Raw genomic sequence first — 14,929 nt, 5'->3', positions numbered from 1 at the left:
GGCGACAAGGACTGTGGAGTGCGATGCACGGAGCTGACTGGGTCATTGCGTCCTGAGAGTCAGAGCGACTGTCACTGCCACTGATGGTTCATCTTTATTGGTTTCGATGGTGATTCAATGTCATTAGGGATTCAGGTCTCATCTCCATCTCTGAGATCATCTGAATAACAGAGTCATGGGCAAGAGTGGAGACAAGGCATCCACGGGCAGCCTGGATCGGACACTATAAATCTCAGGGGAGAGCCTGGCTTTCCGAGCTGGTACGTTTGAGGCAGAGCAGGGGCAGCGGAGCTGGCAGCGGTTGCCTTCACACCAAGTGACCATGAGAGGTGCCACGCAAGTCTCAGTGATACTCCTCTTGGTGACCGTGTCCGACTGTGCCGTGATCACCGGGGTAAGTCGTCCAACATTCTCTCTGCCCTGGGTTTTGGGAGGATGTCAGGGTCTGCATGGGACAGGACCCAGGAACCACACAGGAAGCAAACCAAGGGCATGGGAGCCAGTTCCAGACCCCACTTCCGAGAGGCATCTCACAGGGTTTTCACGTTAGTTAGACCTCAATAAAGGGGATCTGCTTCAGAGAAACTGTGTAAATCAAATTCTGCTTTCAATAAATGAGGAGAGCATTGCAAATTCTGAAGTTTGGACCTTTGGTCAAAAGAAGGTTTTTGAGCAATAATGAATCTTTTATAAAGTGGATTAGCACTCCCTAATTTATCTTTTGTGTAAATTTTAGTTTTCATGCGTGGTTTGGTTCACATGTCATAGTAAGTTGACTTAATTAAAGTCTGTGACCTTATTTACCTTCTGTTGGGTATGTTTAATCTCTGCTTTCTCTACTTTTAAGAAAGTCGATCTTGAAACTCTTTCTTTCCCGTGCAGTTTATATGTTTTAACTCTGTGCCCAGTTGATAGGAATAAAGGTGATGTCAACAATTGGCTAAGTGACCCAGAAACAAGTGTCAGATAACAAGTAGAAATCCAGCCCCACTGTGGGTGCACCCAGGCCGGCACATTGTAATATTCAAGACACCCCAATAGTGGTTCTCCCTCAGAAGCACTCCCTCTCATGGGCACAGGTTGTGTGATGGTGATGGGACCATTCTTATGAAAACAGGAAAGTAATGACTGACCTGGAGCTTTCTAGATAAAAAGCCACTAGAACAACAACAAAAAAGAGATACATTCACTTTTGTTTCAACTTCCTCCAGCTTTTTACACAGAAAATGGAAATGTAGAGGAGGCCAACCCATTCCTGGAACTGGATTAACTGTAATGTTCACAGAAAGCGAAGTCTCTTTCTTCTCCCTTTTAGAGGAAAAAGACTGAGTTTCAAAGCAGAACAAACATGAAAGGCAAGCCAGTGCTTTTGGGACCCGAAGCATAAATACAACTGTCAGGACAGAATTGTACCTAATGAACGTGAGCTACCGAAGGCTGCCTTCTTCTCGTGCAGCTTGAAGATTGGGAGGGTGAGAGCAGAGGGGAGAAGCCGTGGTTACCCCACCAGGCAGCAGGTTGACCCTGAGTCTGGCCCAGAGGCAGGTCTGGCAGGAGGGAGGGCTTAGAGATGGGAAAATGTCTTCCTAGAAGAGCCTCCAAGCTGACCCTTGGGAAGACAGAGAAGAGGGACACACCAAGCAGACCCACTGCGAGCAGTCAGAGTGGTTAGAGCCACTCCCTCTGCACTCCAAGCCCTGCTGCTGCCCTGTCTGACTCTCAGAAAGAGGCTGGGCTCCACCATCCCCGCAGTGCCCTGCTCCCTAGACCTCGACTGTCCCAAATTCAGTTCTGGAGGGGCCCTCCTCCCAGGGGGGACAGTGATGCCACACCTCTGTGGCAGAAGAGTCATGTGGAGTCCACTCAGTCCTGACCCTGAGCTTTCAGGGACCGGCTGGTGTGTGAGACGTGCCCTCACTAGGTTGGAGACCAGATGACTGCCCCCTGCACCTCCTCTGAGTGTCAAGCAGCCCCAGCATGCCCCACTTTACTGCAGGGCCCCACAAGGCAGCCAGAGGGCACTGCATGGCCCAGTAGAGAAGAAGTGAAGTGAAAGTTGCTCAGTCGTGTCTGACTCTCTGCGACTCCATGGACTATATGGTCCATGGAATTCTCCAGGCCAGAATACTGGAGTGGGTAGCCTTTCTCTTCTCCAGGGGGATCTTCCCAGCTCAGGGATCGAACCCAGGTCTCCCCCATTGCAGGCAGATTCTTTACCAGCTGAGCAACAAGGGAAGCCCCGTGGAAAAGGGCCAACCCAAACCCAGCTCCCAGCTTCAACTCAGAGAAGCCACAGATCTCTGAAATGGGAAGGTGGGGTGCTTCAACAAGGTGGCCTCTCCTGAGTCTGGAGCAGTTTAGTTCTGTTTTCCTTAATGTAGGCTTTAGCTTAAAGCAGGTTTGTGTGGGTCTTCCCTGGTGGCTCAGATGGTAAAGAATCTGCCTGCAATTCAGGAGAGCCGGGTTCAGTCCCTGGGTTGGAAAGATCCCCTGGAGACAGGAAAGGCAACCAACTCCAGTACTCTTGCCTGGAGAATTCCATGGACAGAAGAGCCTGGCGGTCTACAGTCCATGGGGCTGCAGAGTCAGACACGACTGAGAGACTAAAACACATACAGATGGCACCTTTCAGAAACCAGGCAGGGCTACTCAGCCCCTGCTCTGGGAGCCCAACCCAGAGGAGTCCATCCTAGAGGAGTTACTATTAGTAACCCATTTTACTGGTAGTAAACTGAGGCACAGAGAGGCTAAATAACTTGCCAATTGTCACATAAGGGCCAGGCAGGCCAGCAGAGACACCCTGGGGGGGAAACACCTGTTGGGGGGTGCTGGCCCCTCAGATGAAACTGGGTTTCCAGGGAGGACTGAGGGGGCCGTGGTGGGGAGGAGAGGCACCAGCCCCGAGTACTGCTGGGTGAGGGCTGGAGGGTCCCTGTCCACAGAAACTTGACACCGATCACCCTGGGGTGCAGGCCATTGGGACCCTCCCCCTCGAAGAATTTGAGTTAATTCAATCTCCTTAGCATCCACTAAGCATCTTCTGGTGCTAGAAAAGCTCTGTCTCCTAAGCTCTAGCCTTGTCAGAGGGGAGCCTCCCCACCGAGTGGCCTCAGAGGAGCTCAGAGCGCTCTCAGATCCAAGTCTGCTGCCCCGCTGAGCCCTGAGTTTCCTGCCTCGACAGGGGCAGGGGTGGCGCTGCACGGCCCCGGGTGTCCCGGGGGACTGAGGCCTGGGTACTGAGGCCTGGGTTCCGCTCCCAGCACCCCTCTGAAGGGTTTTTGGATGTACTTTCCCTTCTGGTTTCTCTGCAGTGGTGCCCATGGGCACTAACGGCCCCTTTGTCTTCCCCCCCGCAGGCCTGCGAGCGGGATGTCCAGTGCAGGGCGGGCACCTGCTGTGCGGTCAGCCTGTGGCTGCGTGGGCTGCGGGTGTGCACCCCGCTGGGGCGGGCAGGAGAGGAGTGCCACCCCGGCAGCCACAAGGTACTGCTCACACTGGCTCAAAGCACAAGGCGCTGGACCAGTGTTCCGACTCTAATCTAGGGATTTCTTGCCACCTCTTTACTTTGGGGGCGGTTGGGGTACAGCGGGGTCCTAATCACGCAGCCTGTTAGACCTAGAGGCTGGAACCCCAGTTCCTCATTTGCTGAAGCCCCTGGGTCTCAGTTACCTCATGCATACAAAGTGGGGAGTAGACTGACATCCCTAAAGTTTCTGTTATGATAAATTAGATTCTGAGAGTCTCCTGAATGCCCTTTACTGCACAGGGTTCTTCCCTCTAGACTTCCTAGGTAGCTCAGCGGTAAAGAATCCGTCTGCAATGCAGGGGACGAAGGAGATACAGGTTTGATCCCTGGGTTGGGAAGATCCTCTGGAGAAGGGAATGGCAACCCACTCCAGTATTCTTGCCTGGAGAATCCTGTGGACAAAGGAGAATGGCAGGCTACAAGCCATGGGGTGGCAAAGTGTTGGACACGACTGAGTGACTCAGCACGCGCACACATATCCTCCCGTTAAGAACACAACGCAGTAAGACTGTAAAGTGGGTTCCCACCCAGAGCCTGAGTATGAGGGGGTGTGCAGGGTGAGGTTGGCCGGGCCCCCAGGGCATACACTTTAAGGAGACTTACTCCTCTGTGCCCTAGGCATCCAGCACCCACTCTGCTTCCTGAGGAGCCACATCCCAGAGACCACAGAACGGCCCCAGGGCCTTTTCTGTCAGGTGGATGCGGCAGCACCTGTGGGCTTGCGCCCACTTCCCTGGGCTTTCTGTGGCCGAGATGCCCTGCAAGCCCCTCTGGGGAGCACGCCTGCACCCAGGAGCATCCTCCAACCATCATCCTCCCTGGCACAGCCCTCCTAGGCGTGAGGAGGCTGAGGCGGGGAGGGAGACAGAGCACAGTCCTTGTAGCCTTGGGGTATTCCCAAAACAGGCAGCAGAGGTAGTAATACACCGAGTGCTTACCACATGCCAATCATCATACTAAGTGATGGTTTTGCACATTTAAACCTCTTTATCATGTAAACCTATTTACAACCATATGTGGTAGCCACTATTATTAACTCCCTTTACGGATAATAAATTGAAGCACAGAGAGGCTAAAAAGCTTGCCGGTTGTCACACAGATGGGAATTGGCAGACCTAATTTGAGCCCAGGCTGTCCGACTTATCTATGCTCCTAACCCCTCCTACTCACCCTCCTTGAGGAACCCTTAGTGGCTCAGCCTTCCTGTGGGTGTGAGTCACCCGGCAGGGACCCTGTCCTGTGCAGCTACATCCCCGACACCCACACAGGGTGGAGAGTGTAATGGATGAGCTACAGGTGATATTCAATCACCGGTGTGGGTGTGAATTTGTGGGAGAGTGGGTGTGCGGGTCAGCGGGGGGACCCCGGTGGGTGGTGTGGGGCTCGTGGAGTTTGGGGGATAGGCGGGTGGGCCACATTGCCTAGCGGCTGATCACAGTGTCAGAGCTAGACTGCCTGAGGTCAAACCCTGGCTCCTCCACAAGCTGGCTGTGTGACCTTGGCATGTTACTTAACCTCTCTGTGCCTCAGTTTCCTCCTCTATAAAAGCTATTTTTGGGGTGCTGAGGTGCAGGTGATGAGACATTTCAGCCAGGGCTGGGCCGGCCAGAGGCTCCCCCGGCGGCCCGCCTCCCTTTGGTGAAGGTGATGTCTACTCTCCTCTCTCTCCCCAGGTCCCCTTCTTCAGAAAACGGCAGCACCACGCCTGCCCCTGCCTGCCCAACCTGCTGTGTTCCCGTGGCCTGGACGGCAGGTACCGTTGCTCCACCAACTTGAAGAACATCAACTTTTAGGAGTGTGTCTGGTCTCAGGACACCCACTGGGGGTGCCAGGCCTCTTTCTGAGCACAGCCTGTGGTGGTCTCCCTTGGACTTTTATTTCTGCGGAAAGGCCCAGCCCTGCATCCCCTCTGCTGTCCCACTCCCTGCACTGCTGACCTGCACCCCTGCTCCCCTGCCCACATATGTGCACCGACGCAGACACACATCACAGGGTTTTACGGTCTGCCCGGCTGGGCTGCGGGGTCCTGGCTGGTGGCTGTGGTCCTGGAGGAAGCCCATGTGCACTGCTGAGGCCGCCTCAGGGGCGGTGAGTAACAGGGACGTACTCCTTCCTTGTGTCTCCCTGCCCGGCCCTTCCTCCACCACAGGTGAACCGTCCTCCCTGGGCCCTGCTGCTCCCCTCCAGCACGTGCACTTCTGCCTGCATCAGTGAGCTCGTGCAAAGTATGGGGCCCCAAGAGGTCAATCGGCCTCCACACGGCTGCTGTGGGTTCAGCCCGCTGGGTCAGAACTGCAGGCCTCCCATGCCCCTCCCAGCACACGTTACCAGTTCCCAGTGAAGCCCCCGATCCTGCTGCCTCCCTGTGAAATGCAGACAGTGGTGGTTCATGAGGCCGTGAGTAAGTTCCCTCCAATAGCCCCCTTCCAAGGGTCAAGAGCACGTCTATGTGTGACCTTGAGGAAGCCTCTGGCCTCTGCTCAGCTGCAGGAGAGATGGGAGCTAGCCGGCAGGCCACTGATTTTGGGCACAGAGGGGACCGTGACCCAGGACCCTGGCCAGGCTGTGTGTGCCCCACTTCTATTATAAATATGGCATCTTCTCTAGAGGCTGAGGGTTGCCTCTAGTTCAGAGCAGTTTGTCTGGGTGTCAGACCACTGGCCTCCATCTGGTGTACAATCCCAGGCCCCCTCAGCACTCTCATCTGGACCCTGCCCAAGGCTCGCCCAGGCGTGGTGGTGCCCATAGCCGTGTGCACTGACTACTAGTTGCAGAATAAAAGCATGAACAAGGGTCAAGTGGCCGTGTGTTCCTGCCGTGCCTGGGACGTGGGGAGGGGGCAGGGCCGGGCTGTGTCCGGGTAGGAGAGGGATGTGACCGGAATCCCTCCTCCCCTCTGGGGCAACTTTTTGGAGAAAGTGGATACAGGGTCCGTTTGCATGAAGGGTTCGAGGCAGCTCAGTGGGCTCTAGGTGATGAGGAGGGTGTGGCTCAAATGGGTTTCTGGGTTGGAGGCAGGAGGCCTTGTGAGCTACCAGTGAAGCCCAAAGAGTGGCAAAGGCCTGCACAAATGCGCTAGGTTTCCTTCTCAGCTGGTGGAGTCTGGTGCCATCTAGTGGCTGACATGGGGGTGGCACAGAAGAGCTGAGGAGGAATAGATGGCAGCATCAGAAAGAAGGGAGCTCTCAGAGCAGATGGGGACCACTCCCCAGACATCCCGTGTGTTATATTCAATCAGAGATTTAGAGGGACAAAGCTTCCACCTGGGTGAAGAGGCATGCCAGGACACATGTTTAATTGCTCTTTTGCTTCCAGTTCCACCCTACAAATTTCTTTCCTGGAAGCCTCTGTCATCTTCCTGTGAGACATCACCTCTCATGGGTTCTCCAGGATTAGAAAAGTGGTGCTGGATGGGGGTCAGAGGAAAATGATTGGGTGCTGCCCCTCCCGCCACCCCCCACCGCCTGCCAGCCCGTCTGTGTGCAGCAGAGCACTGCATGGGAAGAACTGCTTGTCTTTCCAAATCTTCCTTTTCTCTGCTGGTCTTGATGGTTTGTGCTCCCACCGCCCCCTACTATGAAGTCTGAAGCTCGAGGGCAGTCTAGAACTGTCTGCCTCTCTGTTACTGTCCCTTGTCTCTGACTTCCTTGTCAAATGATCACCAAGCTCTCTTTCTTTTACCTCCTGAAAGTCTCTCGGTTCTGCCCCTGTTCCCTCTAGTCCGGGGCTATCTGAGCCCTCACCCTGCTTGGTGTGGTTCATGACGACTGTTTCTACCTACTCTCTCTGCCTTCAGTTTCTCCTTAGGATCCACCCCTGCATACCCACCAGTCATCCTTCTAGGCAACAAATTTGCCTGGTTCTTTCCTCATCAAAAATCTCCCAAAAGGCTTCTCTGCAATAAAGGAGAAAGCTTGTCTTGTCCGGAAGCAAAAAGCTCCTTGTGGTCTGGCCCGGCCACCCTCTCTCTGCTCTCCTACTGTCTCCACCAGCCCTCCCAACCTCAGGACTGTCTTGGTTTGTGGAAGACGCCACGTGTATCTTTGCCCAGGCCGTTCCCTCTGTGGGGAATGCCCTGCTTTCCTCTCATGTCCTGTGACTTCAAGGAATCGTGCAGATTAACCCACATGCGTCCCTCACCTCCACCTGCATCCATCGACACAGAGTGACTGCGACACACCTCAGGCCCTGAGTTGACCCTTGTTCTTAGAAAGCTCTCCTGTTTCAGTCAGCCTCCACCGCAGGAGAAAGAAGGGCAGTGTCTGAGTCCTGTTTGTGTCCCCAGGCTTGAATGGTGAAGGTCGTGGCTGGAGCAGCTGCACAGCCAGAGGACAGAGGCTTGGGACAGCTGACCCTGGACAGGAATAAGGGTGAAACAGGATCCACTCCTTGTTGGCTTCCCCCTCGGTCCTCTGACACCCCTCTCGAACTCCATAAACTTCCACTGATGTTTTCCACTCAAAGTTTATAAAGAAAGCCTCCTGTGGGAGCCTGGAGCCTGCCACAAGCCTGAGAGAACAGTGTGTGGGCCTCAAAGGGACCACTGGGCCTAGGACAACAGGAAGGTAACAATTTGGGGCCCTCCATCTAGAATATTCTTTCTTGTGTTAGACCCCTACTTGGAAGGCTCTACTGCCCATGGATCATAGGTATATTAGATTTATTTAAGTATGAGTATGACTTGGAGGAAAAATATGGGTATGGTTTTTAAAAGGGATCAGAGCCCCCAGAGTGGGCTTACGTTGTCAGGGGCAGGAAAAGGCCCTGGCCTAGTGAGGACAGAGGGGCCTTAATTTGGGGACTGAAGATTAGTGAGGAGGATTAGCTGGATCTAAGCAGAGAGACAGGCTGATGAGTAAGAAGCCGTGGGCATAGCTCTGACAGAGACAAGGCACAGAGAAACCTGTGAGGTTTCGTCATGAAACTAAGCCCCAAAGACCAAGTAAACAAATCTGTCAAATGGCAGCTTGACATTTTCTTGTCATTTTGCATTTAGCTCATTTGGCAACTCTCACAGAATTAGCAGCAAAGTTACCTTGCTACCGGGTGACACAGCAGTAACAGCACAGACTTCGAGTTTGGACCCTGGTCAGGCTATTTATTAGACAGGAACTGTGGACAAGTTACTAAGCCTCTCTACCTCAGTTTCCCCATCTGTAAAATGGGCAAGAATAATAATAATAGTGTAACTGAGCAGGATCCTATGGGCTTTGCCTGGACAGACATCTCCATGTCCTCTGACTGCCTCTTATTTGTAGAAAAACTTTCACCTCTTAGGCCTTGCTAGAGTTCCAAAGAATAAATTTTATTTGAGAAGTGAGAAAATGCAGAAAGGAAAACAGTCAAATGAGACAAATAATAATTGTTTAGCCATTAAACAAAGTCAAGGACATTTAGTTCCCCCTCAGGGGCTCTACATAGTATCTTGAGCCATATCCTTTGAGTTGTTTTGCAGATACTGAAACCCCCACCAGGTGGAAGAAGTTAACTGACTGTATGCTGCCTGGAAGCACAGAGACCTCAGACAGGCTGGAACCAGAAGGTTGATGATGTTGACTCCCCATGACCTCACTACTAACCAAAAGAAGAATGTCTATGAGCTGATTACACACCCTGCAACCCTCTCCCTCACCCTGTCTTTATTTTATTTTTCTGGCTGTACCTTGTGGCATGCGGGATCTTAGTTCCTCACCCAGGAATTAAACCCATGCCCCCTGCAGTGGAAGCATGGACCATCAGGGAACTCCTGCTTACCTTGTGTTTAAAAGCCTGCCCCTGGAAAGCCAATGGGGAGTTCGGATCTTCTGAGTCTCAGCTGCCAGGACTTCTTGTTTGGTGCCCTGAAATAAACCCTGTACTTCGCTTCACCACAACCTGTCTTGGCTCTACTGCACTTGGGCAAAGGGTCCCAAGTTTGGTTCAGTAACAATAGTATCTGCCCCTTTGGGTTGGTGTCAGGATGTTAGTGCACAAGAAGAGCTTAGGGCGGCCTTGGCCAGTGGAAGCTCCATGGGAATGTTTTATACATTTTTTGTTTATTTATGAAGACGTCCCATTAACACTGGGATCTGTCTGCCTGGCTCACTAAGTCAGTTACCTGAGGCATCTCCCCTGTGAGAGACTCATAAAACTGCCGAGGAGAAACAAACACCTGCTCTTGGATGCGTTTCACTTTCCCAGAATTTGAACGCAGTAGGAAGAAATCTCAGTTTGTTCAGCCTGTGTGCCATTATTATGATGTAGTTTAAAAGCACAGGTTTATGTGGGAAAAGCTTAATAACACTCCGTTTGGGAACATAGCTACACAAATCTTATCTAAGAGCTTCTTAATACCATGCTTAAACATATGAGTCACTGTTTCCAAGTGAAATGGAATGTTTGCTCAATATGGGCTATGATCTTAATACTGCGTTATACAATTTTTTTTTTCTAGGAAAAGCATAAGGAGTGTGGGCTCTGAATTTTATTCTGGCTCTTCTCAGATTGTGTTCAAATTAAACCTGCCAACGCATGTGTGTCCCCTGAGATAAGCATCTCAGGGCTGGTGACCCCAGGACTAGGAAATGTCGTTTACCCTGTAGACTTGCAGTTTCCAAACCTTAGTGTACATAGAAGCCCAAAGGGTGATGTTAAAATGCTGAGTCTCTGGGTTACCTCCAGAGACTCAGATTCAGTGGGGCCTACAACAAGCCCCCCTCCAGCTGTGACCGATGCTGGTGATCCCGGTGCCTCCCTTTCCCAAGAAACGCTGCCTGACCCTGTCTGTCTCCCCAACCTCCGGAGGAAATAAACATACAATGAAAGGTCTACTTTTCCCCCAAGGGACCGAGAGACTAGTTTCCATTAGGAAAAGCACCAGTCAAGCTAGAGCGTGGGCTTAATATTAAAACAAGGATGAGCAGGACAGGAGGGAAGGCAGGGAGAATGTGATGGGGTCTGCATCCATCCAGAATTAGGTTTCAAAGTTTGTGCAACTGTCCCTGAGGAAACCTCAATCGCTGAAGTGAAACCAAGGGGGAAGAGGAACACAAGGAGGGGGCCACTGTGAGGAGAGAGGGGAGGCCCCCCATGGGGCTATAATTTCCGCTCACTTGAGGGCGGACAGCTGGGGCCCCACCTGGAGGCTGGGAAGCCCTGCAGGTGAGGAGGCAGCTCTGGCTGCCCCGAGGCCCCAGCCAAGAGGCAAACACGTGTCCTACATATGTTCCCAGGCCCCCATCTGGGGCCCAGCTGTGGAAACCTGGACCTGAGCTGCCAAACGGGATGCTCTGTGTCAGCAGGGGATGTTTGGGAGATGGGGCAGCAGAAAATGGGGCCCAGGCCCCGTGGCTCGGGGTTGTCCTGCCCCAGGAGCCTGCTGGGGATGGAGAACCTCACAAGGAGCCCCTGGGCCGAGGCAGCCCACAGCTCACTCCCAGGTGTGGGGAGGGGACACACCTCTGAGAGCTCACTGTGGGAACTGCCTACCTGACCTCACTAGCTTCCAGGAAGGGACACTGAGAAGGGGCTCAATGAGGCCCTGGGAGAGGCAAAGGGACGACTGTTTTTGGGGTCGGGTAGAATTACGCTCTTGGGAGGATTTGGTCCCATTGGGGTGCTGAGAGCCAGCCGGGCTCCCTGTAGAGTCTCCGGCCCCAGTGTCCTCACTGGCAAGGGCAGCTGTGAGGTAACTAAGGAGTGCTGTCGGTGGGCTGCTCTCCAGGTGTTTGTTCCTTCCTTCCATGAGGGCCTGTGGGCACTTCTGATCCTGGGCGAGGCTACCTACAGCCACCACGGCCCCGGACAGCCTGCACTGTCCTAGGAGCCCTGGGCCAGGGGAGACCCATGGGGATGGCAAAGTCTGGGGGCCAGGAAGGGCTTCGCTGTTTGCCCCAGAGATGTCCTGAGCCCCTGGGGAGCTTGGGATGATCAGAAATAGGGTCCTGTGCTGCCCCTAGCATCTCCCAGCTTCCCTCCCAGATGCTGCCCTCCCCAGCCCCCACCTGCCTTCTGCCCTCCACGGCATGCTCTGTCCTCCCTCTGCCCTTCCGTCTGATGGTCCTGCCCCTCCCGGTGACACTGGGGCCAAAGGCTCAGATTCTCAGCTCAGCTCTGTTAGGGCTGAGGCCGCTCTCAGAGTCTGTTTGCACCTCTGCTACATGTGGACAGCAACTCTGGCCATCTCGCCAGTTCGTTGTGAGGTAGACCCCACAGCAATGTGGCCCCAACCCTCCCTGGTGGTGGAGCACGGTGGGGGTTGTTCATTAGGTACCCAGAGTCCTGTGTTCCATCGCAGAGATGCTGGGTCCTAATTCCTGGAAAGGGGACCCTTAGGAAGCTGGGGTTTTAGCCACAGGAAGAATGTTGGAAAGGTATTGAGCAAGGAGACCCCAGGGACTCCCTCTTCTTGGGGTGATCTTGGCTCTGCCCACCACTAGCTGCCTGGGGAACCTCAGGGAAACAGCTTCTTTAACCTTCCTCCTCAGTGAAATGGCGTTCCCACTGGGATTCCCTTTGCAGGGTTGTCGTGAGGCTGGAATGAGGTGGTGCGAATCCCAGGCCCAGTGAGCTTGTGTACGGACAGCACTCTGCAGGCTGATAGAGGACTTTTTCTGCCCATAGAAAGTGGGTTTTGTGCCCCTTCAATAAAGGATGGTGTCTGCACTAATCAGTCACCAAGAGCAAGTACAGAAACTGGGTGTTGAACTTAGTGCAGGATGAAACAGCCTGTGCCCCATCCCACCTCACCTAGCATGAAATGGGCTAGGTGGGAGGCAGGCTGACCTCCTCCAGGGAGGAAGCCATCAGAGCCACTCTAGAACCCTCCCTCCCAGTACACCTCTGATGTCTTTTTAATTTTTTTTAAAAGTTTTAAACACCATCCCAAATAGACCCACCCAGGACTTTAGTGCCCAAGGCAGCCCCCTTCATTCCATAATCCGCCGCATGGAGTCAGCCTGTTTGGTTCAAGGTGAAGATTTTAACCCAGGCTATTTATAATTCCCGCGATGGAGCGGGTGTCAGTTTCAAAGCAGTCATGCCAGATGTCGGTTTGGAAGCTGAAAGGGAGACAAGCATTATTATAAATTAATGTTGCCAGTGATTAATATTTGATATTTTAAACACACATTCATCTGGGAGGAAAAAAATCCCCTTTAATTAGCGTGGCCGGCTGTCATGCAATCCTCCCCTTGACAACGGGCTGCCACAGGTCTTCCGGTGTAGCTTCAGGCAAAGATCTGACTGAGGGAAGAAAAAATGAGCCATGAAGTCAGGTTGTCTGTAGACTTGCCTCTTCAGGCGGGTTCTGTCAGGCTTGGGCATCCTGCAACTGCCTTCACTCAGCCCATCCTTTCTCCTCTGTGCCTCCCGCTCCAGTTCTGGGCTGGAAAAATCACAGGTTGGTTCCATCACAGCCTAGAAGTTAGGATTTCTTTTGAGTCTGGGCTCTGCCCGAGAGTGAGGAGGCTCACTGGAGGCTGACGATGTGGGCTTGCCTGCAGACCTGTCTTATTTTGTCTGCACAGTGTAAATAAAGTGACTTGTATTTAAAATTTGGTATATTTCCCCCAAACCCACATTTCCTATCAAAGTGTTAAAGTGGAAGTGTTAGTCCATCAGTCATGTCCGATTCTTTGCGACCCTGTGGGCTGAAAACTGCCAGGTTCCTCTGTCCATGAGATTTTTCAGGCAAGAATACTGGAGTGGGTTGCCATTTCCTTCTCCAGGGAGTCTTTCAGACCCAGGGATCGAACTCGGGTCTCCTGCATTGCAGGCAGATTCTCTACCATTTGAGAATGTGGGAAGCCCCTACATTTCTTATACCTCTTAGAAAATGATGAATCCTGGCATCCTGGAATTGGGTTCCCACAGTGGCACTAACTGGAGGGTGTGGTATTCAGCTGTAGAGGGTTGTTTAGACACATCTGAACTCGCCACACCTGTGTCGAGGTCTCTGCCACACCTTCCTTAGGGTGGCCACCGAGTGACCAGGGTTTCCATCTGATCTGAAAATAATTTGTTTGATCTACACAGCGCTGGCTGCGTTATGCTTAAAATTTTTGGAAGGCAATTAAATTAACTGTGTATTTCTATTTTTTGATATTTACTTTAAAAATTAGAATTGGAAACACAGTCTAGAGTACCATATAGGCGCATATCATATGACTTGCTTTACCCATAATTTAGTTAAAGCGAAGATTCTCTGGTAGAATCTTTGGCAGATGATTTCTCCATTACCTGCCTGGCCCCTGTGGGCATCTGAGCTTTCTCCTAGTGCTCAGTGTCACCAATCCTCAGGTTTCTCATCCATTAAATGAGACCCAAGCAGGGTGGAATGGAAAGATCATGGGTTTTGGAGTCAAACTGGTCCTGGATTGAAATCCTGGCAGTATCCTATTCTGATTTGGGAGCTGGGTAAGTGACAACTTTGTTAAGCTTCATTTTTCTCATTTGTAAAATATGGGTAAAGATATCCACTCTGTATGTTTTTGGTGGTGATTAGAAGAGAGGAGAAAAATATTAATAATAAGAGCTTATGTTTTTTTAATGCCTACTGTCCACTAAGGGGCTTCCCTGGTGGCTCAGTGGTAAAGAATCCCCCTGCCAATGCAGGAGACTCGTGTTCAATCCCTGGGTGGGGAAGATCCCCTAGAGGAGGAAATGGCAACCCACTGCAGTATTCCTTCCTGGGAAATCCCATGAACAGAGGTGCGTGGCAGGCTATAGTCCATGGGGTCACAAAAAAGTCGAACACGACTTAGTGATTAAATACCAAGAAGCACATACCATAAATTTAGCATGCTAATCATTTTAAGTGTACAGTTCAGGGGCATTAAGTACATTTGCATTCTGTGCAGCCATCATTACCTCCATCTCCAGACCTATTTTCATCTTGCAAAACTGAAAAATCTATACCCATTAAACAATTATGCCCCATTTCCTTCCTCCCCCCAGGCCCTGACAACCACCATTCTGCTTTCTGTCTTTATGAATCTGACTTCTCTAAGTACACCATATAAGAGAAAATAAAGCAGGTGTGGTCAGATTTCAACATTTTTGATATCTGAGTTGAGGGTATCAGGAATTCTTTGTACTATTTCCGTACAATTCATTTCTAAATTATTTCTAAATAAAAAGATTTTAAAGACTGAGACAATCCAAAGACCTCTTCAAATAAATCCCATAGTCATAAATTTGACATTCAGCACATTCAGAAGTTAGAAACCAAACAGCAATGGAGCATGCTACTCAATACCCAGAGCCCCACTCCAGGGAAAGCTATTGAGCTTGGGTTTTGGGAAGAGGGGCTGGCAGGTCACTCCTAAATCCCATGTGGGGTTGCTTTTCAAGTAGGGAGTTGAAAAGAGGAGGAAAAGTGGGGGGAAGAGAAGAAGAAAGGGATGCGAAGATTCTCTGGTAGAA

The 14,929-nt window shown here is 51.8% G+C and overlaps 1 protein-coding gene across 1 annotated transcript; it reads left to right on the top strand.

The window, feature by feature from the left end:
- The first annotated feature begins 201 nt into the window (after positions 1-201).
- Positions 202-5,319, top strand: PROK1 (prokineticin 1). Its single transcript, XM_019958384.2, has 3 exons — positions 202-394; positions 3,357-3,482; positions 5,200-5,319. The coding sequence occupies exons 1-3, from the start codon at positions 323-325 to the stop codon at positions 5,317-5,319; spliced, it is 318 nt and encodes a 105-aa protein (XP_019813943.1). The 5' UTR covers positions 202-322.
- The last annotated feature ends 9,610 nt before the right edge of the window (positions 5,320-14,929 follow it).

This window comes from Bos indicus, chromosome 3, assembly GCF_029378745.1.
Source record: "Bos indicus isolate NIAB-ARS_2022 breed Sahiwal x Tharparkar chromosome 3, NIAB-ARS_B.indTharparkar_mat_pri_1.0, whole genome shotgun sequence".
Taxonomy (NCBI): domain Eukaryota; kingdom Metazoa; phylum Chordata; class Mammalia; order Artiodactyla; family Bovidae; genus Bos; species Bos indicus.
Note: the sequence above shows the minus strand (reverse complement) of the source record. Positions and strands in the feature narration are given on the sequence as shown.